This window comes from Vicugna pacos, chromosome 16 (genome assembly GCF_048564905.1).
Source record: "Vicugna pacos chromosome 16, VicPac4, whole genome shotgun sequence".
Classification (NCBI taxonomy): Eukaryota; Metazoa; Chordata; class Mammalia; order Artiodactyla; family Camelidae; genus Vicugna; species Vicugna pacos.
The window spans coordinates 27,448,012-27,473,230 of record NC_133002.1 but is presented as its reverse complement, the minus strand read 5'-3'; the positions used below and the strand labels follow the sequence as shown (position 1 = coordinate 27,473,230).

The 25,219-nt window shown below is 45.2% G+C and overlaps 1 protein-coding gene and 1 long non-coding RNA gene across 2 annotated transcripts in view; both read right to left on the bottom strand.

Moving 5' to 3' along the window:
* The window catches only part of LOC140686249 (trafficking protein particle complex subunit 9-like), a 61,135-nt gene extending 41,301 nt beyond the window's left edge, over window positions 1-19,834 (bottom strand). The window contains exons 1-3 of the mRNA XM_072939963.1: window positions 19,299-19,834; window positions 782-934; window positions 122-245 (exon numbers count right to left, since the gene is read on the bottom strand). Coding sequence (XP_072796064.1) covers window positions 122-245; window positions 782-934; window positions 19,299-19,561 — 540 coding nt within the window. The 5' untranslated portion in view covers window positions 19,562-19,834. The remainder of the gene's footprint in view (window positions 1-121; window positions 246-781; window positions 935-19,298) is intronic.
* A 100-nt stretch (window positions 19,835-19,934) lies between these two features.
* LOC140686259 (uncharacterized) lies at window positions 19,935-24,752 on the bottom strand. Its single transcript, XR_012059964.1, has 3 exons — window positions 24,562-24,752; window positions 23,957-24,096; window positions 19,935-20,067 (listed from the first exon to the last, which is right to left on the bottom strand). It is a non-coding gene; the product is annotated as an uncharacterized lncRNA (long non-coding RNA).
* Window positions 24,753-25,219: the final 467 nt, after the last annotated feature.

The window sequence follows — 25,219 nt, the reverse complement described above, 5'->3', positions numbered from 1 at the left end:
CAGTGAAATATTATTCAGCAATAGCAAAGCATAGAGTACTGACCCAGGCCACAACGTGGACAAACATTGAAAACGTTACTCAGTGTGAAAGAAGTCAGTCAAAATAGACGGTTCCACTTACATGAAGTGACTCGATTTGCATGAAATGTTCAGCACAGGCAAATCCACAGAGACAGAAGAGTGGCTCCCTGGGGCTTGGGGAGGATGGGGAAGTTGATAATGTCTGCTTATGCGTACTGGGTTTCCTGTTGGGGGGAAGAAAATATTCTAAGATTGACTGGGATGCACATTTCTGGGTGTAGAGTAAAATCCGCTGTACATTTTAATGGGTGATTTGTATTAAAACTGTTAAGAACAAAAGCACCTCGGATTAGTACCTTCCATAGTAAATGCAAATTGCTAACATTTATTACAGGAAGAAGAAACTGCCCTCAGCATGAAAGCAGGAGATCAGCAAATATTAGTTAACCGAAATTGGACAAGAGCATTTCACTTGAAACTGTTGCTGAGTGTACAAGAAATATTCAGACATGACAAGGAAAATCAGTTTGACATCACGAAGAAGCATTCTGCTTCAAATGCAAATCAAGGATTCAGCAAGCCCAGCTGCTACAAATGACCAGAGAAGAAACCTGGTTCTTAAAACAAGCACCAGAGCCAACAAGGAAATGGTGGTGAGGAAAGCAGGCGGCCTAAAATCTGGAACAGTGTGCTACAAATAATTTCTCCACTGAAAATTCAAAAATAAAATGAAAGTGATGTAATGCTGTGTTGAACTCACGTGAATGGGCTTCCTGCAGTGCTTGACAGTTCTGTAACCCCGAATGACTCAGGAGAATCAGCATGGCTCCTGGGAGTCCCCAAGTAACTGCCCATCAGCACGCTGACCACCATCACATCTGCCAGGGTTGAATTGCAGAGAAGAGAGCAACCTCTGAAAGGCACAGGGAATGTTGACAAGGGAATAAAAGGCTGCGGTCAATCCTGGGACAGAGGCCCTGTGAGCAGAGGCCAGAAGGCTGCAGGTGAACTGGAGTGGCCCTGGGGCAGGAAGGGACCACAGGGGAGCATATCTCAATTATCTCCTCTCTCTCCCTCGGGTAGGAGGGATAAAGCCTGCATCCTTCTCACCTGGAACTGTGGGTTCTGGCTGGCGGAAGTCTTACCGACACGGAATGAATTTCTCAAGACTGCGGAAAAAGGAAAGAAAGCGAGAGGGATTAGGGAGCCAAATCCACGAGTCTCTCAAATGCTCCCATATTTATTGTGTATAATCAAAGTAAAAAGTCAATAACAGTTGTGAGATAGTAGGCAGGAACTTGGGGAAAGAAGGGATGAGACAGAGATTGTAGACTCCACCATGAGTACTAAGACTTAGTTTACCTTTAGGGAAGTCATGGGCTGAGGGGAACAAGATACATTTTTTAGACATGTTCATTACAAAGCAGACCACCAGACCAGCCTGGTCCCTGTTTTGGGGATAATAGACTATCTAACACCACGCAGGCCCGGCGTTTATAGCTGAGGGCCTGGGTCATTGCTGTGCAATAAGCAGTGTGCTATCTATAACCTCAAATATGCAAGCAAGGCATTGTCTCTGCTTTTTATGGCAAGGAGACAGGAGTGAGGATGCACAGGTGTTTGCTTTAAAGCAGTTAATAAGCACATTTTTTCTTCTTAAAGTTGACAGGCGGCTGGGATGTGTTACAACTTGTTAACTCAATCATGGGCTCCCACATGGAACCTTTATGGAGGACATCCTAGGATGAAAAATCCTGGCTCTGGATCTTTTCCTGCCAGCTTCGGCCACTCCAGCAGGGTCTAGACACATCCCTGAATAACGATCCCACAGAACCACCTAAACTCTTAACTCCTAGTGCTTGAAACTTAATTTTAGCTCTACACAACTTAATGTAGAAAAGTTTCAGAAATAAAAGATATTATATTCTTTTTATATCTCATCATAAGACTGATTTTTCTGATTGCTCTAAGCTGCTTCTACATGGTAAAGCACCTAATTCTGCAGGTGAATTCAGTACTTTCCTTTGGGCATAACTAGACAGTCTGGGCTGTCTGACTTCTATTAGTCAAATACCAATACACTTAATTGATTTCTTTGTTCATCAATTTCAGCCTGGAGGTGAGGGTCTGTCACTATTTTCCTCAGCCCACCCTCTACTCTTTTCTCATCAGCATCTCAGGCCTCCTGAAAACAAAACAAAGCATTTGTTTCCCTTCATCTACACTTTCCACAAAGGCAACAGGAATCATCATGCCTAGAGAATGAATTCAACACAAATGTTAAAACAAAAATCTATAAACCTGAAGCAACACCATCTCCGACTCATGATACACAATGACATGAGAGTAAGTGTGTCAGGTACAAAGCATGCGTGAGCCTGACCACCTCATTTCTATTCTTCAAAGGAAGGAAGGTTTTCGTATTTTTTATTATCATTCTTTGTCATTGTTTCTGATTAAGCCAAAAAATTTTTTATGAAATAATTAAGCACTGCAATAACAGATTTTCGCTGTATCAATTACAGAAGGAATTCAGAGGGGATAGGAAAACCCACCTCTGTAAAAAATGCAAAATTCCTTCCCCTGTTAAGAACACGAATACAAAATGCAACAGAGAATTCAAATTCTTGTGGAGAGGACAAAAGCCACAGAATCAAAGCAAAGTCATTATTATGACTCAATCCAAAATTCACTGGACAAACATGCTCAATGCATTCAAATAATTTTTAAGGCACACTGCAAACCATTCACTTAATTATCTACAGGCTAGAGGAAGAATTTCCCTCTATAACAGACAACATAAATCAATAGGTTGCCCCACCAAACAAGGAACAAACATCAGGTTTTTTGCAGTTCTGATAAATCAGCAAGTTTTAAAGATCAAAATCCAGAAATTTTAAACATTCATTCACACCAGAATGAATCAAGCACTTAAAAAAATAAATAACCCAAAGAAACTAAACACATTGATCACGTACCTGGATCAATGAGAAATTCTTGTACAGCTGGAAAAAAAGAACAGTCTATAGACTTATACTTGAAAAATAAAACTACTTTTAAAGATAACTGCTAAAACACATTTCATCATTCATGTTGCCTTGAAAAATCTGAGGCACTTGTCTCTGATCAGAAAAGCAATTCTGAGTATTAGTATGTTACAATTCAGTGCCAGTTTGCTTTAGAAGAAAAAAGAAAAGCTACTGTTTCTCATCTTGCACAAAGTTTAAAGAACCTCCCTGCCTCTATCTCCTCCCATTTTCTAAGCTCATGCTCCCCAACCCTTCTGAAACAATTATGAGAACCTCTTATTCCCACCAATATGCCAAATCACAAAAGAGTATCAATTTATTTGTGTAAATATATACCTACACCTTGAACTGGAGGAGAAAGATTTCAGAAGGCTATATGGAACTTATTGCTACATTCCTGAAATCACACACATACACGTTCACAGAGACACAGACATATACAAACTGAATTACTGGGCACTTCACAAGCTAAGGACTTACAACTTCTAGAAGATAACTTAGTAGTTAGTTTAAAATACAAAACGGTCAGCTTTTGAAAGCCTTGAACATTGCAAAATCATCCAAATATCAATGAGATCCAATTAGCCTTCTCTGTAGAATGTAATTCCCCATGATGGCAAAGCAGACCCTAAGAAGTAGTGGATCCAAGACTCGTGTTTTTCACTAGCTATGATCGTTTTAAAACACGGAAACAGATTTAGAAAGGTATGTCCCTATGACATTTATTCTTATTGAGATGGCATATGTATTCAATTGTCTATGCAGAAAATAGGACCCATGATGGTGTTTAAGAAATATTTTGTGTATTGAAATATTTATTTTTAAGTGCAGACAAGGAGGGTGGGTATTACTCCATTGTAGAGCACCTGTTGTGCACGCACATGTTCCTGGCTTCAATCCCCAGTACCTTCATGAAAATAAATAAATACAAGTGCTTACTTAAAAATAAGAATAAATTTATATAAAAAAATAAATGCAGACTAAAAACCACTGCAATCTAGGAGCCACAATTATAATAAAAAACAAGTGTTTCTATTAAATATTGACTATACGCCAATCACAGAGACAACCACAAATCACACCTGACAACCATCACGTGTGATTCTCAGCAATCCTACTATGTAGACACGGATGAGAAACCCGGCTCTGCGGATGAGGAGACGGAGCTCGGAGGAGCCGGGGACACTGACCGTCCTGCTCCCCGTGACACCGCGTCAGCCCAGGGCAAGCGCTGACAGAGCTGCACTGAGGGGACACCCAGCTGCATGGAACCATGGGGGATTGGGGAGTCCTAGAAAATACTCAAAAGTGTTCAATGAAAAACCAGCTCAAATATATTACTCTGTGCCCCATCCTCTAAACACAGAACATGTCTGGGACCTTTATGATGCCTCCATGTCCTTTCTGCCATCATCAGTTACGTGCCCTCTCAGTGCGACCAGTCATGAACTGGACCCCATACGAAGTGCACTCAGATGGAAGAGCTTTAAAAGCTGTTTTATGAAGTTTGTAAGACTGTCTATTCCTCACACAGGCGGTCATCCAGCACTACTCACCGGTGCGGATGTACCACCTGAAATCACACCTTTCTGCTTTTTAAAATCCCTTCATGTAATACAGACTTTTAAACAGCAAAGTAGCAGCTCAACCACAGACAGTGGACATCTTTTCACCAAACGGACTCAAACAGCCCATCGGACTACCTGGAAGCCCTTTTCTTCTATTAAACCCACTTCCAGGTACTTCATCTGATTGGTGGACTCGGCCTCTGAATGGCCTACTCAGAGAGATCCCATCCTCACATCCGGGGGTGGGAGAGGACCCTGCTGCTGGGAGAAATCAGTGAGGAAGGTGGACATCCTCCAGCCATTTCTGCACGGGTAGAAATGCCACATGCTCAGAAATTATACCCTCAGCACCCCTGGGCTCCCATGGACTGGTTTCACATTAAGCAAACTTATGACACACTGATGCAAGAAAACCAGAAATTTAATTTATTAATGTAACAGGAGATGTGAAACTACAAACCAGATTGAAATATCAGAGTTCAACCATGAGTACAGATTCTCCTCCACGGCCCAATCTCGGGCAGGCAGTCACATGGCAAGCGTGGACAGAAGCAGAGCAGGAAGGGTTTCTAGATTAACTCAATGGACTAAATTTCTGTTATAAGAACAGATCTACTGCCTGGAAAACAATTAATGCCAATCACGGGGCACACTCCATGGACAGTGGCTGAGACACGACTGTGAGCACCTGTATAACTCCACTTTCCCTGTCCTTTCTGGTCTAACTGATGCAGAGGTACAGAGATCCAGGGATGCAGATACCTGTAAACACCCAAAGCCCATCCCTGGGAGCCTGGAAACCAGATAGCCAGGATTTAAATCCCAGCTCTGCCACTTACTAGCTCTGTTACCTTGGCCAAATTACTTACCCTCTGTGTGCCTCAATTTCCACACTGTAAACCTGGGATAACAATCAAATCTTTCTTACTCACTTGTTGTGAAAATTGGAGGATTCATTTCTGTAAAACTCTCAGAAAAGAATGTAGCACATTTTTGGTGCCCAACAAATTTCAATTTAATAAGAAAGTGATTTACAAGTCTCCCATCTAATCATCTTCTGTGTTTCATGACTATTCTGAGTTCCAAAGGAAATCCTTATTTCCCCTCTTATAAACTCTTGAGGAGCACCCTTCTGTTTCAAGCCACCACCTGTTTAAACTGAGGGGGGATTCCCTCCTCCCCACTCCTCTGGTCCATGGGAGACTGCTTCTCCCTTCACACCCCTGACCACTGGCCCACGGCTAGCCCTCCTCACACTAACAGATTGAGGTGTGAGTCCGGGGAGACAAGCAGGGCATATGAAAGCTTTCCTTCCCCTCCAGTGTTGGCCACCCTTAGGAAGCAGCCGGGATGCTCAGTTCCATGGCAAGACAGTCCTGTGCATTATGGGTCAGAATCTCTCAAGGGAATGCTCGCTGTGGACCAGAGTTACCTGGGACTGCGTAAGTCTCTAATTCTGGGATATAGTGTCATGACACTCACTCTCCCACAGCCCTGAATTTCATGGAGAACGTGGCTTCATCAGTAATAAAGGAGACATTTATCGCCTGCCTGTTCTTCTTTGTCATCTCTCAGTTGGCTGCTGGACACAACATGTGTATAAGTATTGGGTCCCCTTAAGCCCCAACATATATGAAGTAACAAAAATTCTGTGGCTTAACATTGGTTCAGGGCGACTGTGTAACTGTCCTGACTCTGCTGATGCTAAATTATGTGTATAGGAACTATGGAACCTCCTCAAATATCTTTCATCATAAAACCAGCTTTTCTTATTTTCCTGTTTCTCAGTAATTGCCAAAGACTATCAAATGATGGCTTCACACCAAACAGCAGTTAAGATTATGAGCCCTCTTGTCATACACACTGTGCTAAACACTTTACATAATTTCTAATTCTCACAATTCTACAAAGCAGAAATGAGTGTCCCCATCTCACAGACGAGGGAAAAACTCAGAAAGAACTGACTCAGGATCACGTAGCTCAGTGGCAGCGCGTGCACGCAAACCCAAGTCAAAACACCACACCCCTTTGTATATGTACCAAATCTCCTACCACCCATTGACACACAGCGGTGGGGATAATACTTAGGGAACTCAGTACACTTTTCAGCTTTAAGGTGCTCCAGAGGCCGCTTCTAGCTCTTTTATAAAATCCCGGCTCACTGGTTTCTAACACTGCAAGAAAAGTCCGATGTTGCAACTGTTTGCACAGGAAGTCTGAAATGTTCACAGCGAGATGATAGAATAAAACTAAGACATAAGCAGAATAATATTTCCAGGTAGTCAGACATAATGGACATTGTGCTACCCTGAAGCACTAAGCAAAGGAATCAAAAAAAAAAAAAAAAACGTTGTTTAAGACTTCCTTTACAAACAGGAAAGTTAAGACTGTAAGAAGGTGTAACAGCGCCACCTATGGCTTAAAAGGCCTTCCTGGTTGCCTGGAAAGGTGCAACACAAAAATTGCCTGTGGATCAGAAACAAGAATCAGATAACTAAAAGCTTATGTAGCACATACTGCTCTCCTAGTCCTCATGTCTTGCACTGTAGCAAAAACCAACAGACCTGTACTAGGCCTATATTCATAAAAGTCATGTCTGTATTTTTCCAACAGGAGGTAATCTAAGTATCTTGCAAAATACTTCTCAAAGAGCCAGGAAATCATAGAAGTGTATTGAAATACAAAAACATTTATTTACATATTAAAACAGCATGAGCTTTTTTCTATTAAAAAAGCTGACATGTCAAATCAATGTTTTGATATTTTAAAACCTATTAAGAGTGCAGAAAAATAAATCAAAATTTTCTTTAATCACAAAAGAGAGAAGCTTATTCCCTGAAAATGATCAATGTGGATTTTTCTAAACTTAATGCTTCTGGTCAGAGTCCTACGAATTTAAATGTCTGAGTGTATAGTTACACGGCAGCATGAACACTGAGTTGTAACAATACACATTCTGTGTAAATAATCTTCAAGGTCGTCTGCTTAAGTCAATTTAACTAGTCCCTGTCTCAATAGAATGATACAGATTTCATTAAAACTTCATACTGCACGCACACACACACACAAAACCCTGAATCCTTGTTACTTTAAGCCATATTCATATATATCCATATTGAATATGCATCAGAAACAAGCCACCCTCTTTAGTATTCACAGTTGATCCTTCTAAACTATCTGTCATTGTGACAGCACATTTTTACTAAGCAGCTCTTGGATGCTTTGTATACAAGGCGTCTACCTCTCACAGTCAGACATGGTAAACGGCATCACTCAAATTTCACAAATGAGGAAATATACTTAAGCCATGGAAACAACGTACATATTTATCATCAGGAAAGAAAAGAGTAAAGATTTTACTTTCAATATGCACTGACAAACTTTTCCTCCATACTAAGACTACATACATAAAACAAATTCAGTCATTGTAAATTATTCTGTCAATAAGCACCACTAGAGAAAAACAAGCAACATCATTAGCAATGATTGGACTTTCAAAGCCCACTCCTATTTTGCACTATAATCATTTTTAATGTTTTGTTTTTAGTGCTTACATAGCACTAATATAAAGAAAACATAAACTATTTAAGTCATTACCTGAGAATGCAACATTTGTGAAAATGTACAATTTTAATTTATGCCACTCTGTCTCACATTCTCACTGGTGTCTCTCCTTTGAAGGCCTCATCAGGCTGAGATCGCCAAAATTGGTCATTTATGGACTCACAGGAGTTTGGGAAACCACTCAACGGGAGGCTGATCAGAGGAGAAATTGAGAATGCATCCTGTGCAGCCTGGGTTCCAGCACCGAGCTAGGCACCGCCAGCTGCGTTTGATTTGGGACAAGCTGCCCACCTCTCAATCCCTCAGCTGCAAAAAGGAGACATTGATACCTACCGTCAAACACCTTCTTTGAAGTAAAACATGAGAAAAACAGTTTAGCCTTTGGTAGGTGTCCACTCACAGCAAGCTTGGTCATTATGATGATGAGGATTACTTTTAATAAGTTAAGCTAGACCAAAAATTAGAAATCACCATAAAGGAGAAACATTTTAACTCAATAAGCATTTCCTTTTGAATGGATTGATAAAAGTTCTAATGATTTTTTTAATAAACCAAATTTTGTCCATTAATTTTAGATTTACCGGTTTATGGACAAGTCTCCAAAAAAAGAATTAGAGGCCTCTAACCTCTGAATACTAAGAAAGTAAAGTTTAAAAAAATTATGGGGGAGAGTATACCTCAGTTGAGAGAGTATGTGCTCAGCACGCATGAGGCCCTCAGTTCAGTCCCCAGTAACTCCATTTAAAAACTTTTATTTAAAAAAAAGGAGAATTAAAGGAAAAAGATGGAGGACTACAGAACTTTTTTAGAGAATCCACTCAGATTTAAGATGGGGAAAAAATATCCATTTCTCACAGGAAATCTTGAGAACTATGTAAACCGGATCTGAGTTGTCTAGTCTTTAACATTATTCATGAATTCATATTACCAAGTCTTAAAACTACCTGATAACCCACAGTGGTGGTAGTGATCATAAAACCTGCCAATGCGGATCGAACTCCGGCTAGGACTGCTCTGTTCTGACATCTCTGCCCCTGAGGCCTCACCAGGCTGAGAGCACTAAATTTTGTCATTCATGAGCATCTCGTGTAAGTCTTCCATTTGTGCTTCTCAGTCTCCTCTCACCAGCCCCTCTGAGGGAAGCACTGTTATCATCTTCCCCACACGCAGATAAGGTCACTGAGGTACAGAAACTAAACCTGCTCCAGGTCACATCGGCATTAAAGGACGTCTGTATTTCTGCTGTTTTGCGATTGACAAAGGAATCTGAGATATCAATACAAGATAGACTGTTAAATAATCAAGTCTGTCAGCTCTTCACCTCAAAGAGCAGATACTATAAATTCCTGATGTAGGATGAGGCTGCCGCCACAAAATGACTCAGCTAGAAATTAATATCCAAGATGAAGCAGCGGATACACATAAATATTCATGACTGTCAACTCCTCTCACGGGTCTTGGCCCTTCACTGCCTGAATGGGGGTGAAATCCCCACCCGTGTCTGGGAGGGTAGCGCGGCTCTTCCAAGTCTCACCCAGGCTTCACAGGCTGTTTCCCCCTACAGACTGTCCTAAATGATTAAAAAGCTCACAAGATTTTTACACCAGGCAAAACTGAAAGACATTTCTGCATATGGAGCACTTTCTCAGGCTTAAACCATTTTTGCCTACACTCAGCAAGGGGGAAAAAAGAAACATGACTCTGCAAAGTCTCTTAGCCTTACCACTCACAGGAGTTGAATGGTCTCAGCACAAGATGACCCTTCACATTACAGGATGAGAACAAAATAAAGCCGCCCCAACAACAAGCACTCCCAGAGACAGCGCTCAGCAGTCTTCTGCACACTCACGGTTGTGCAGCCCTCACCACCATCTATTTCCAGAACACTTCATCACCCCAATAGAACACCCCTGTCACTAGCAGTCACTCCACAACCCCCCTCCACCCAGCCCCTTGCAACCATCATCTGCTCTCTGCCACTGCATGAGCCAATTCTGGGCATTTCTAAGATCACTGAAATCAACAATATGTGGCCGTTTGTGTCTGGTTCCTTTCAGTTAACGTGCTGTTATCAAGGCTTTCCCATGTTGAAGTGGTATCAGCATGTCTCTTTTTTTTTGAAAATGTTAAACTTTATTAGAAGGTGGTAAATACTATCAAAAATAGTAGAGTAGGGTATAAGGGGTGGGGTTTCAAAGGGAAAAGTCCGGGTTGAGCAGTCAGGGTGGACTACCCAGAGCAGATGGCTTTTTTCATATTCCCCTTTATTTATTTTTTCTTTTTTATTCACTCTTATGTCTGAATAATATTCCACTAAATGGAGATACTACATTTTGTTCTTTCATTCAGCAGCTATATATGGACGAGGTCCAGAAGAATGAGTGTAAGTGGTGGCTAGCAGGGATGGCATTTAAGCAAAGGGCAAGATGTGCTTTCAAAAAAAAAAGTGAACAATCAGAGGCACAAGGAAATTCAGCACGTTTCTGAGAAAGTGCATGGTTGCTTCAGTAGGATTGCCATGCAGGGCTGTGGGGGATAGTGACAGGAGACACAGTGAGGGAGTCACCTGAGAATATTCCCCACTGCAAGCAGCTCAGCCAATTCTCCTCCCTCATCCTGTATTTTAGAGACATTTTTGCTAGCTTTTCTCTTATTTCAAGTAACAGTACTTTAGTTACACATCTGATCATCTGCATCAGACCACATTAGCTCCAAGCCACAGAAAATCATTCACTGACCGGAGCAGCTCCAAGACATAACATTGATGGACCAGGGAGTCCTGCAGCATCCCATCCTGCAGACACAAACCACACATGTTCCCTGGTGATGTCCGGAAAGTAAAATGCATGGAAATATCTCACTGCTGCTGCACGACATCTGCCCACAAATTGCCCCCAAATCATGCTGGCACAGCACTACTCAACCCTTGCACTACCCAAAAAAAAAAAAAAAGAGAGAGAGAGAAAAGAAAAGAAAAGAGAAGAAAAGAAAAGAAAAGAAAATATAAGAAAAGAAAAGAATAAAGCTAAGAAAGCAAATTTAGGCTCTTCCATTGAAAACCAGCAACCATCACTGCCAGTATCTGAGCTGGAATGATCCTGACTTCAAAAACCACTGTGCAGTTACTATTCAAATGTGACAGACATATATGTATTTCACTTAGATGATATTACAATAGGATTTTTCTTTTCAAAATTTCCAGTTGCAACAATAGCACAAGAAAGTTTATGTTTCATTTTTTAAAAAAAACAATTATTTTCCACTTTGTTAATTTTGAATCTATTATTATTTTATAAAGGGAGCTATGCTGCAGATTATAAACCAAATATCTGGCTTCTGCAAACAAGACCTATATGACTTCACTATTTCAGAGCAAGCTTTAATGATGCTTTCAAATTGGGGGCGCTCACTAACAGCTCTTTAAATACTGTCAAAGATGTGCTATTATGTAATGCAAAGGGTCTACCTACACATCAACCCAGAAACCAAAGAAACTACACGAAAGCCTTAGTTTATCATTTTAAAATATTCCTATTATTTTGAATATTAAGTTTCTTAAAAGATAAGATATTTTTTGAGAAAGACATCAGTTGTATTAAATTTCCTCTCACCAAGAAAGCAATCTTTATCAAGAATTACTACCCCTATGAAAATCCAAAAGACAGGACGTTTCTAGCTAAGTTAACTTACAGATCTCAACACAAGCCTAAATCCTATCTGCTCTCACTTGAACGAGCCCAGCAAAGTCCTGGGCTACTCTGGAACTTAGCTCTTCTGTTCCATATGTTGGCAGAGCTAAGATCATCACACAAGGCAGGGAAGGAGAGAAGAGGTAAGTCCACCTGGCGGCCTCCATCTGTTTACTTCCAGCCACAAGGTGTCGCTAGAGCGACCCCGCTAACAAGCCCTCCACACAAGGAAACCCGGCATCCACTCTGCCCCTGCGGTCCCCAAGCAGTCCCGACGCCCCTCTCCCACTGGTGGCCTCCGAGCCTGTGAATGGTCTTCTAATGACCCTCCCAGTTGGTGACACTCTCCCCCTCTTCCCCGCTACACACACACACACACACACACACAGCCAAGGCAGCCTTCCCAAAGCACAAATTTGATTACATCTCCCCACTTCAAACCCATCAGAGGCTCCCTGGTAGAGTTCTAGCCCCACCCCCGACCCTGTTTGTCCATCCTCACCTCAGTACCAGGTCCCCAGTGACCTCAGGGGCCCCGTGACCTGCTGCTACTTCCCACTAGCCTCCAAGCTCATTTTAACTGTTTGTCAAGGAAGTCTTCCTTCCCTCCAACCTCCGCACTTTGGATTAGGTGCCCTGCTGTGTTAATAAAACATTTTAATCTAAGTCAACTTCTGACACTGCTAAGCTCTCAAGAAGCAAGTACATTTTGCTTACTACTGTGGGTCCACCCCCTCTCCCCTAGACACTCAGAATTGCGTGTGTTGTGAATAAAAGAATGAAGGGGTGGGACTCAAAAGGACAGGCAGAGCTGCTCTCCTAAGGGTCACTTCCTGCTGACACCCTTCACTGCCTCTTCTGTGTCAGTTCTAGTAAAAACCAAGCTCCTCCAAAGCCCTCCACCCCTAGGCCCTCTCCAGTGTCCTTCAAAGCAGGGTCACCCACCACCCTGGACCACACAGGGCAGTCTCCCCGAGTCCCCACCCCACAAGCCTCCAGGCCTCTACCCGGGCTGCTCCTGCCACCTGAGTCACCCTCTTGATTCCTTCCCCTGGCTGACTCGTACTCTGTCCCCAGAACTGAATGTAGAGCCAATTTCTTCCAGGAAGTCCTCCCTGATGATGTCCTTTAGCTCTTGGCTGGGCTCCATCTACAGCAGCACTGCTTGGCGACCAACTGGTATTTGTCCACCTGCTCCTATGAGACCATGACCTCTTGGAGGCCACGTGGGAAAAAGGAGTGAGGTGACAAGAGGGGTGGGAAGAGCAAACAGGAAAGTCGCAGCTCAAGTCCCAAATTCAAGATTCTGTCTCAGATAAAAAGAATAAACTGTTTCATACGTGTGTCATTTGGCTATGATTTTTGTGGCTCATGGAAAACAAGAGCTTGGTGTTCAAGCCTGAAATCCAAGTTACATGCAAAGAAATGTATATATTCATATCCAAAGGAAACCAGAGCTGCTCAACAACACTTTGCAGTTAAAATCCAAAGGAACTTTGATAAAGGCAATCTCCCTCTCTCTCTTTATTTTTATTTATTTATTTTTTTTGGTATCATATAGTTTTAGAAGTATTTGTATAACTAAGTGATGGCTACAGCCTATGATTCTGCACTGGAGTGTTTGGGGCTAAGGAAGCCCAGATTACATGCACTGTGTAAATGCAATCACACCAACACAATGACAGGCGCCCTAGTGGCTGAGCTGAAGTTCCAAAGCAGAGAACCTTATGTTGGAAGACAGCTCTCAGTAGAAAGTAAGAAATGCAATGTTCTGTACTCAATTTCATTAGCTTTATGAGCCATTAACAGATAGTATGTCTTGTCTAATGAAACCCCAAAATATATTGTCATCTTCGATTTTCTCCATCTGACTGTTTTATGCTAAATTTGGATATCAAACCCTCACTCCATGCGGAAAGCTCAGGCCTTAGCTGCAGCACAGTTACATCCCGTGGAAGAAAGCCGATCAAGGGAGAACAGGAGAGTTTCCCTTCAGAAGCTGCTAAGTGTGGTTTTGCACCTGTATGTCATTTACAACCACGCCATCGTCAAAGGAGTAAGACCTTACATCTGTGGGGCAAAAAGCACTGCGGTGGTTCCGAACCATGAAAGAACACTGAGCTTTGTGCAACAGTCCTGAGGCACTTAAAGCGTACTTTCTCTGAAAGGCTCCGAAACTGACTCACTTCACCATTTCAGGTACAACCGGAATTAGTAGAGAGAACATGCCCTTGAAGTCTGACAAGGCCCTGCTGGAATCCTGCTACAGCATTTACTAGCTGCTAAATGAACCAATTCCTTAAACCTCTGAGGAGGCTTCCCAATCTTCAAAACGGGGCTGCCACCGCCCACTTGGGAGGCATGGATGTGAATGCAACACGCAAGTAGGGCGGCCGACTGCTACGTGACACGGGACCTGGCTAGTTTCCCTCCGCTGCCCTTCTCCCCCTTTAAACTTGCACTGTTCCCCCTGGTAAGGGTGAAGCCCCAGGAACAGACTGCCCGATTCTTCTGTATATCCCCGGATACATACCTTACCCTTAGGAGGTCAGAAAAACAACTGCCTCCTCCCCAGTCACTATCAATATTCTTAAGAGTCTGGGTTTTTTTAACTCTATGTTTCAGGGAGACTATTCAAGAATTGTTCAACCACCGTTCTCCAGGTTGGCTCCTCTCCCAACGCCCATCCCTTCTTACCTCAAATCTTCTGTCTGATTGCCTTTTGTTCGTGGGAAAGAGAGTCCGCTAGGGTGCGGACTCCCTAGGCCTCCCTCCCTTCATCACAGGAGAGTGTGACTACATTCTCCCAACTCCCCACTCCGACTCCAGCTTCTGAGGAGTTTCCCCTTCTGGACCCTGCAGCCTCTGGATCGTCCCAAGACGCGCACACGTGGCCAAAACCCTCTCTTCAGATTTCTTCCTGTGTGGCCCTGCCCACCCCCCAGAACCTTAAGGATAAATGCCATTGCTCTGAAAATCACAAACGCCGCTGACTGACACACCAAAGCTGCATGGTCCGGGCTTTCCTCCAAACCAGGCACAGCCCTGCCCCCCCTCAGACACAGTCTGCACCTCTTGAGATGAGCTGATCCACTTGCACGGCTGTGAACACCAGCTAAGAATGACGAATCCCAATGTGTATCTCTAGTCCGGCTCCTTCACCTGAGCCCCAGGCTCATAGACACGAGTGCCTCTTGGAAGTCCTAACTTGGATGACAAATGGCATCTTAAAAATGCCATATGTCAAAAAAAAAGGCCTTATGTCCACCATTTACTCTAGACTTCGATTCCTGGCAGGTACCTCCCAGGCTCCCCATTTTAGTAACAGCCCCAGCACCCACCTAGGTGTTTGAGGTCACATTCAATTTCCACTGTTCCCTCCACCTGGCCCTGCCCTGGAATCAGTCTTGTTATTTCTGTCACTAAGCCAGTCTCAAGTCTGGTTCTGCAGGGAGCACGATGGAAACCCACAAGCTCACAGCAAGGTGCACTGAGTCACAGTCCTCCGAAGGGAGTTCCCTGGAGGGGGAGGCATCTCCTGCTGCCAGTCACCTCAGAAGGCACTGGATTCTCACAAAGAAGGACCAGAAGAAGGGACTCAAGGATCTCCCGTGATCTGAGGTTTGAAGGGCCCGAGGTCTGGGGGAGCTCCTAGTTAGCTGACACTCCTGTCAGTGAGCAGATGAGGATGGTAGGAACCCAGGCAAGTCTGTTCTCGCTCCGACCCCTTTTCTCTCGGGAGCCACGGGAAAGGCCAGTTTCCAGGGTACAGACCGGCCATCACAGATCCCAGCCTGCATTTGCCAACCCAGACAGCCTAGACTCCTACTTGCGACTCTTACTTCTGTTCTGTTCCCCCCCAGAATGTGATGGACTCTTTCAGAAAGTCTGGACTGTCTCAAGCGAGACCAAGTCAATGAAGGATGAAGTGTCCACATTTGGACCAGAGCATGAAAGGAGAAACAAGGCCTCATGTCCAGCATGACGGTGGTGGCCAAGCCCTTTCCCTGGGTGAGATGAACCAGGGTCGGGGTGAGAATGCAAGGTCCCTTCACGGCTGACAGGGGTGTTGGAGACTCACTACCGCAAAATAACGACACGGCCGTCAGTGGTGGACATCAGCTGCAACAGACACAGAGTCAGCTATTTACTGCCAAAAAGGGGTAAAAGTAAAGGCCGGTGCAGGGAGGCCTGCACGGCTGCTGAGGCAAACCACAGACCCGGCTCTGAATGCCCACTGGCTGAAGCAGAGAGGAAGCTACGGTCCCCTTTAGCGGTCCCTGTGTCCACCAGATCCAAGTGAACCAGTTACTTAGGACAAGGCAATGTTTTCCTGATACTTAGAAAAACCAGCCTCATAAAGGGAACAAAAGAGTGGCATGGTTTTAGGCCCGCTCCTGCCCCTCTATGAATGCAAAGTAAAGTAAATGGCACTGGGAAGGTGAATGCAAAAAAAAAAAACCAAAAAACAAAAAACCGGTGACTGCTTCCGCCAACAGCGTCCCCTGCAGCTGCTCACCCCCGAGCCGGCCACTTCCTCACCAGTGACCGCCAGCCAGGAAGCGCCGTCACGCACGTCACACAGCGACAGCCAGGAACCATGTGCCGAGCACGTTTGTGTAAAAGCCAGAATCAAGCAAGGTGCTGCAGAATTTGACTTTCCAAGTTTAAATACTCCATGAAAAAAATCCCTCAGCAACCGCCTAAATCAATTCGCATCTCACTTCTTCAAAACAAATAAACAAAATTAGTAAGAGAGAATTTGTTACCAAATATAAGGACGAACTAACAGGTTCCTCAAAGCAAGGACTTTAACAGATATCAAACTCCAGTGGGTGATGTGCTAACATAGCAAAAATTCCAAAAAAGTAGAAAATAAGATGACTAGGATAATATACGAATCATGGCAACTGTTAAGTTTTTCCTTTTTATAGTGATGGAGACGGCACAGAGGGCGATCTGGCTATTCCAATGCAGGGTGTGCACAGCCCAGATTTTCAGACCCAACAACATGCTCACGGGGTGGTATAAGGGAAAAAGGAAAATAGAAAAAGGAATAGAGGAACAGCCAAAATTAGAAACACACGAGAACAAAAATGACTTTGACAGCATTTACAAGAAATTACGTCAGTGTGATGAGGACAGGGATGCAGGGACGGTGAGACCCACCCTCACCTCCTGATCCAGGGAAGGCAGGGGCCTGAGGGGAGCGATGCTGCCGGGGGACCCCAACGTGGTCAGCGCCCCAAACCAAAACTTCACCTAGATGCGTGTAGACAGCTTTTGAGCTACAAAATGTGGTCGCATTTCAAGCTGGACAACTTTACTCACTCCCACCAAGAGGAACAGGGGAGAATTAGGTTCTGCTCCTGAACCAAAGCATTGTTTAAAAAATTAATGACTGTGTAAAAGCAACAATGGAGTAAAAGTCACTGGAGGAGAACGTGCTTGACCCGAGCTCACTGGCCACGTTATCTCACTGACGTTCAGATGCTGGCTGAGCCCTTATGGTACCAGAACAGACAGACCCACCAGGAGGGAGGTTTAATGCGCTGCTGTATTTTGATGCCGGCAGCCATGCCTGGTACACGAGGTTCTGGGTAAACAATGGTGACAGTGTCAACCACTATGGGCTAAGCACACATCCAGCTACTCCGCCAAATCCCAAGGGCAGACTTCAAAAGGCAAAAACAAGCTGGCATTCTCTGTTGGCTCTGCAGAATCAGAGCCAAGCAGTTGCTGAGCAAAAATGTCACCAGTGCCTCCTATGACAAAATAGGAGGCACTGGCGTGGGGCTGGGGCAGGGCTCCAGGCTTCCACTGATCACCCACCAGTCTGTCCAGGGGGTGAAGGAGGTCCCTGCTTTCATTGCACCGATGCACCTACCTTGAATGACGCCTTAGGACTCAACAGGAGGTGACAGGTGAGGTGAACGGAGCCAGCCTTGGTGTAGCACGGTTCTGGCAGCTATGCCCTCAGCAGTGCCCAGTTTCCTAAACCTGACACCTCATCTCCAAGGAGCAGAAGTGTAGTGTGGGCATGTAGATCACAGGGCCCTGTGAGGACAAGTACAGATCATGGCCACGACATGCCTCTCCCCTTCCTTAAGCCATAGAGGAATGTCCGGGGAGGAAGTGAAAATTATTCCAGAGCCCGCCAGGCACCACACGCAGGTGGGACACGGATCCCCTGTGTCTGTCATTCACAGGACTGGTGTGGATTTTCTTTTTATCAATTCTCTGGCATCTTCTCCTCCATCTTACCAACAACAAGAAAGTAGAATCTGACCTTAGAATCACAGAGAATCACAGAGCCCCTCCTGCACAGCGGGCCCGGCAGCACGTGCCATGTCCTCCGACCGTCACCTGTGGGACCGCCATGAGCGCTCTCCAGACTCAAGGCCCGAGGCCGTAGGCCGGGGGGACACAGCTCACCTCACTCTCCCCAGTAAAGGGGGACCACCTCTCGGCAAAGACGTCTCACCCTCTTCTGCCCGAGGGACAGCTTGAAAGATACACAGGGAAACATAGTAGAGGGTGAGGGGTTAGGCAGCCCAGAAGAGATCGTCTGCACTTCCAAGGCAGAGTGGGGCCTTTGACCTAATCACAGGGACAAAGTGAGGACGAATTTTTCCCTGCTGTGTCCCATACACCGTGACACGCCTTTCCCTGCGTAAGGAGCTAATTCGGAAGCCCCTGGCAGTGTTTCTGATGTCCTAACTTGGCATGGTGGCTGTCAGGCAGGGGAGAGGGCCTGAGCCGTGCTGGTGCTGGGCCTGGGAGGCAGGAGACATCGGCTCCACCCTGAGCTCAACCAGCACCTCGTTCTGCGTCTCGGGATTCAGAGTCTCATTTATAAGCAAAGGGATGAAACTGTCCCAGGACAGGCTGTCCAACAGGAATGAAATGAGAGTCATGTAAATAACGTTTCCCAGTTGCCACGTTTAAAATGTACCAAAAAAAAACCAAGTAACTGATTTTAAGAACAGACCTTACTTATTCTACTGTATGTAAAATACTATCATTTTGACGTGTAATCAATATAGAAAGTAACAAGATAGTTTATATTCTTTTTACTAGACAAGTTTCAGCGTCTGATGTGCATTTGACCTACAGCACATCTCAGCTCAGACCGGCCTCCTCCCCAGCACTACTAACAACAGTAGCTGTGGCTACTCTATTGGACAGCAACTCCAGGGGTCCCCCCAAGTGTCCTGGCTGAAAAGGGGGAGTAAGTGTCCACACTAACCCTAAAAGGATCTCTCTGAAACAAAGGCGGATTTAGTTTTAAACGTCTGAAAACCGGCGGGCTACACCTCCTTCCCGCCTTGGCTACAAGAAAGCCCTCCTCCTTGATGATCCCATTCTGGATGTAGGGAAGCAATCTGTCACACAGCCAGGGTGGCCCGGCCTTCAGGTTGACTTGCCTGCTGTCTGTGTCCAGTCCCACGAAGTCCTCCTTCTCAAATAGGATGTAGAGGAGGGGGGTCTTCTCCCCAGAATTTTCGGGGTCCCCATCCAGCCACTTGGACTTGGGCAAGATGAAGAGTGACTCAGTGAAGTCGTCGATCCTCTTCTCCACCACCCTGCAGTCCTCGTAGATTGAAGGCCACGTCGGTGTGCGGCTGCTCGGCCACCTCCCCATACAGCACAAAGACAAAGAGCTGAGAGTCGTAGAGCGTGGTGCCATACAGCTCCTCTGTGCGTGGAGCTTCTAGAAGGTCTTGGCCAAGAGGCAGTCAGTAATGGTGACAAGGCCCATGACATTGCGGTGGGTCTGGAAGTCACTCCATCCATTCTCGGGCGCATAGAGATACCTATAGTAGATACAGAGTGCCCACTGGGAGCCGCACGGTCTGATCTGGCTCACCAAGGAGATTCCATTATAGATGCAAAAGAAATTCTCTAAGATGATCCCCACGGGTTGGACCACAATCGGGAGAGTCTGGTGGTCCTCAGCGCACTGCACGTAATCAGGGGCGTTCATGTTGCAGGCCCTGCCGAGAAGGGAGGGTAAATCGTTGTACACACTGTGCTGTGGGCTGCGGGCCTCACTGGGATGAGGCGACCTGGTGTGCACCAGCCAGAAGGCAAGGGAAGTCCAAGCAAATAGGGGATAATTTTGTCCTCAGTGTCTGCACATGGCTACTGAAGCTCAGATCACATTACCCAGCTTTTGGTCTAGGCTTCCATCCCCTGCAGAAAAGGATCATTTCTTGTTTTCTGTTTCCAAGCACCTAGGCAGGCCCTGATGCAAAGTCGGTGCTCAAAACTGCTGAATAAATGAATGAATAAAGGAACTGCTTCCCCACCCCTCAGCAGGATATAATGCAAAGAACCATAGTAGGATCAAAATATCTGGATTTCAACGCCAATTTATTTGAACTCCTAAGGTGCAGAATAATGGGTAAGAAAACTTGCTTTGGGGAGGAGGGTACAGTTCAGTGGTAGAGCACGTGCTTAGCATGTTCAAGGACCTAGGCTCAATCCTCAGTACCTCATTTTAGAAAAATGAAACAAATAAATAGACTTAATTAACCCCCTCAAAAAATATTTTCTCCATTCAAAATTCAAAAAACCCCACCTTGCAATTGACACAACATTGTAAACTTGACTATACTTCAATTAAAAAAAAACTTCTTGCCTTACAAGAATATATCTGGATTATGGAAGTTTGCAAATGTAAAATGCCTAGGGTACCACCTGCATAAGAAGAAGGAACTGTACAAATGTACTATCCCTCATTTATGAGCTATTTTTCCTTTGGGGAGATTATAACCTCTCAGAGATATTTTTCTCATATTAAAAAAAAAAAGAAAAAGAAAACATTACCTGATTCTCCATACTGCTGAAGAATCAGATAACCCTATGAAAGCATCTGACCCACAGAGTTTATTCAATAAATGTTTGTTGAATGAATGAATAAACAAACAAAGTGAATGCTGCTCCCTGCCACAGACCATCATAATGGTACTGCTTGGAAATGCCAAGCCCACGTTCCACCCAAATCTTCACTAACCACGTGGGTGACCTGGGCAGACCTGTGTGCTTCTCTCAACACCAGTTTATTCATAAATAGAAATGAGGGCAATAACACAAACCTAAAAGGGTTAGTGAGTCACGAATGAATAGTACCCCAACTTTGCAAGATGGAACTATTAAAGAAAATTGGGCAAAGAGTCCATAGGCCCTCTCCATATTATCTCTTACAACTACATGGGAATCTACATTACATCTAAAAATAAAAAGTCTATTATTTTAAAGAGGCTATTGAGTTTAAATCAGCTCACCGTCTCAAATAAGGAACACACAGTACAAATAAGACAATGCGCAGCCCATGAGATGCACTCAGTAAATATTCCCACTGAACCCACTGGTCCCTCCAAATTCAGAGCATGAGGATGTGTCCTCGTGGCCAGAGGCCACTGCACCTGAAGCTAAAAAACCTAATGGTCCCCACTTTCAAAAGCCCCTGCCACCAACCGAGGTCTAATTTTGTATTTGTAATTTTTTTTCTTTTTATAAAATAGAAATCCCCAATTGCATAGCCTTCAGGTCACCAAAACCTGACCACAGAGATCATGATGGCAACCCTCCTTGGTGAAACAATAAAATGAAAAGCCATTTCCACAAGACCTCTGTGTAAATCTACTAGGGAACTTCATCCTGGACTGAGAGGAAGAGGACTGGGGAGGAGGGGGCAATCTGAGGCACACAGACCCATGGGCCACCTGTCCCACGATGGACATTACACTCAACCCTCACCCTCCAGGAACTTCAAAATACACACAGACAGAGTGATGTGGACAATATATATGTATTTTTAAAGAAATTCCGACTCTCTAGCAGGTCTTGTATCTACCGAGACACAAATGGCTTATGTGTATAATGTTTCACAAAAGCCTTAAAACATTACCACCCCAACTTGACACATTAAGAAACTAGGGATAGAGGTTTATCACATTGTGCAAGATTAGAGAGTTGCCACATCAGACACTGTATTTAAACCCAAGCCTTTGCTCCAGTGCTCACACAAGAAAGTGTGACATACTGCCCCTTTCCTGCCCTCTCCCTGCAATAAATCTCTGAAGAGTCTTTTCTGTGCCACGTGGAATCACAATCACATCAATTTACCACAAAGAGCTATGTGACTCCTTGGAGGACGTGTCAAAATCTAAAGGGTTGTGATGGGAGGAGAGATTTGAATTTTCTGTTTCTCAAAGGAAACATGGCTTTAAAAGAAACTGAAAAGCACTTATCTAGTCTAAGCCCTCATTGTGCAGAGAAGGAAATGGAGGCTCAGAAGAGATGAGGAAAGGGACTTATTAACAAATATTGTCTCAGTGCAGCACCAAGCCAGCCCTGGGCCCTTCTGGGGGAGTACCTGGAAGGCCCAGGAAAATGATTGTTAGAAAAAGGAAAGAGAAGAAGCATACAAGGCCCTGTCTCTACACCACCATACCATGAAGTTCCACCAAATTATCCAGTATTGGGTGCAGCCAAAATTTAGGTGGGCTAAAGAGGTTATAGAAACCTGGAAGTCTCAACCATTGTGGAAATTCCAACATTTACTGTTTTTTTCCAAGATCAAGCATCAGTTCAGTGGGCGCTCCATACGAGGGACTACACGAGGCCTGGAGTTCTCCCAAATACAGATCTCTATTATCACGTGTGCAAACCACACACAGGCCCACCAGAAGAAAAACGCCCACACATAAGATGGAACTACTGAAACAGAAAAGAGCCAACCAGCATATATTGCTAGCAAAAACGGTGCTGCTAGAAATAGACTCATGGACATAGAAAGCAAACTGTTGTTAGCAGGCAGGAAAGGGAGGATTAACAGATACACATTAATAAATATAAAATAAATGACAAGGACCTACTATATAGCACAGGGTACTATTTTCAATTTCTTGTAATGAGTTGTACTAAAAACAATCTGAAAAACATTCATATACATATGCATAAGCTTATAACTGAATCTCTGCTGTACATCTGAAGCTAACATGGTAAATTTACAACACTTCAATAAAAAATAATTTTATATAATAAGTAAAAATAAAAGCAACGCCATAAAAAAAAAAGTAAAAGAACACGGTAATCCCCTTAGCTGTAGGTGGTGGAGAACTCTGCAAGCACCAAGTCCACTCGAATACTCCAGCACTGGCGGTCACTCATTCTAACCATCAGAGAATCACTTGGCTTCTACGAGGTTACTTTTCTCTTCAGTGAAAGGCTACAGTTGCATCTAATGATGTATTGAATCTCATCATTCACAAACCCAAGAATTAATGAGGATTTCCCATAGGCCTGGCTCTGGACAGATGAAAAGATAGGGTCCCAGATATATTCATGTGTAGAAGAAGTTTATGCCATAAAGACATTAATTCTTCCTGCTTTGATAGACAGATTCATTGCAATTCTGATTAGAATTCCTCCCAGATATTTCATGGAATGTAACAAGTTAATTTATGGTCAGGAACAGCCAAGAAACTTCTTTAGAACCACCACTGGGAAGGGGTGGATAGGTCATGCATTTCAACTGGTCTTTCTGATGTGATGAAAACGTTCTGGAATAATAATGGTTGCACAAATGTGAATATGCTAAAAGCTGCTGAATTGTAACATTCAAGTGGGTGGACTTCATGGTGTGTGAACAATATCACAATAAAGCTGTTATATGAAAAAATCCTTGCCAATTATTTTTCCCTCTATACTACTAGTCTGTCCCACAATTTAAGTAAAACAAACAAACAAAAAAAACAAAACAAACCAGATTTTGCCAGGAGCTCTTTAGGAGTGCAATGTCCCTGGGTCTCCAACGCCTCAGGTTGTGCTGTTCCTGTTAACACACAATAGCTGGGCTGGACTAGTTAGGGACTATAAGTATCTTTTTAAGATCGACGGTCTCACGTTTCACCCTGGGAGAGTGAATGATGGAGGATGAGACAGCCTCATGCCTTCAGCTCATTTTTAACTGAACCAAGCCCTGCTTTCACCACTGTAATCCCTCTCAGTATAAAAACATGTGACATCAACAAGCACCGCCATCATAACACCTGAAAGTGTTCAAGGTACTTACCTGGGGCAGAAATCCTGATCAAGGAGACAGAAGCTCCCTCAGCACTGCCGCTCCCTTTTCCCGACTCCACCAGGAGAAGCTGGGAGTTACAGCCGCGGGCTCTCAGCCTGGGGAGCAGCGCCCACGCCGCTAATCTGGACCTCAGGGATCGGGAAAGGGAGAGGAAGGCAGCCCCGGGGTCGCGGGGCAGGGAGAGCGGGGTGGGGGACGCGGGCTGCAGCCCCGCTCGGAGGCCAGCCCCAGCCCCAGCCCAAGCCGCCCGCCCCGTCCGGGTGTGCAGACCCCGCCCGCCCGGGACACAGCCCGCCCAGTGGTGGGGACGGGTCGGCGGCCTAGGAGAGGAAGCCCGGGAGGGGAGGACTCGCGGGCGGGAGAGGGGAAGCGGACGCCAGCCGCGGACTGAGGGGAGCCCGGCTGGGCCAAGAGGCGGCAGGGGCACACCTGGCCCTGGACAGCTGTGGCCGGGGCGCCGGGGCAGGTGGCGCGGGCAGAGGGGTCTGGCCCGAGCAATCCAGGTGAACACACGCTGACTGGCGCCCTGGGGGGCTGTGACACGCCGACCGCCCTCCCGCAGCCGCCTCACCCCTTTCCCGATATCCCCTCACCTTGCACTTCCACAGCCAGAGGCCCCGGCCCCAGGCAGTAGCCAAAGGCCTACAGGGCGACAGAGCTGAGAAGCCATTGGGGCCGATCCCCGGCTCGGAGCTGGAGCTTCCAACCCGCGGTCCAGCTGGCAGCAACTGCGCATGCGCAGGAGGGCCAGCGATCCGCTCTGGGTCCTGAGAGAGAAGGGGAACCGAGGGAGGGAGAAGAGGGGAGGAGGAGGGGAGGCGGGGAAAAGTGGAGGGAGACACATGGACAGGAGGAGCAGAGGGAAGGCAGTTATCTGGAATTGGGAGGGGAGTAACAGAGATGGGGAGAAAGCGTTTTACCTCTTGTGGCACCCCGAAGGAGGCAGCAGTCCTGCCTATACACCCTTCTCTTACCCGTCATTGCCCACAGCTCATATTTTATGTCCCTGGCCCAGCCCTCCAGCTAAGGTCTCTGCAGAAACCCTACGGGTATCATACCCGTTGCCCCCACAAGGAGCTAGGTTTACTGTTGCTCAGGGAACCAAGCACCCGCAGGTGTTGTTTCTCAGAACTACCTTGGGAAGAGTACATATTCCCCTTTTACACGCTGGGAAACAGGCAGGCACGATCTCTGCCTTAGCTCCACTGTCCCAAATGTTGGGCTGGCAGGGAGCGGGAGGTAAAATGTCAG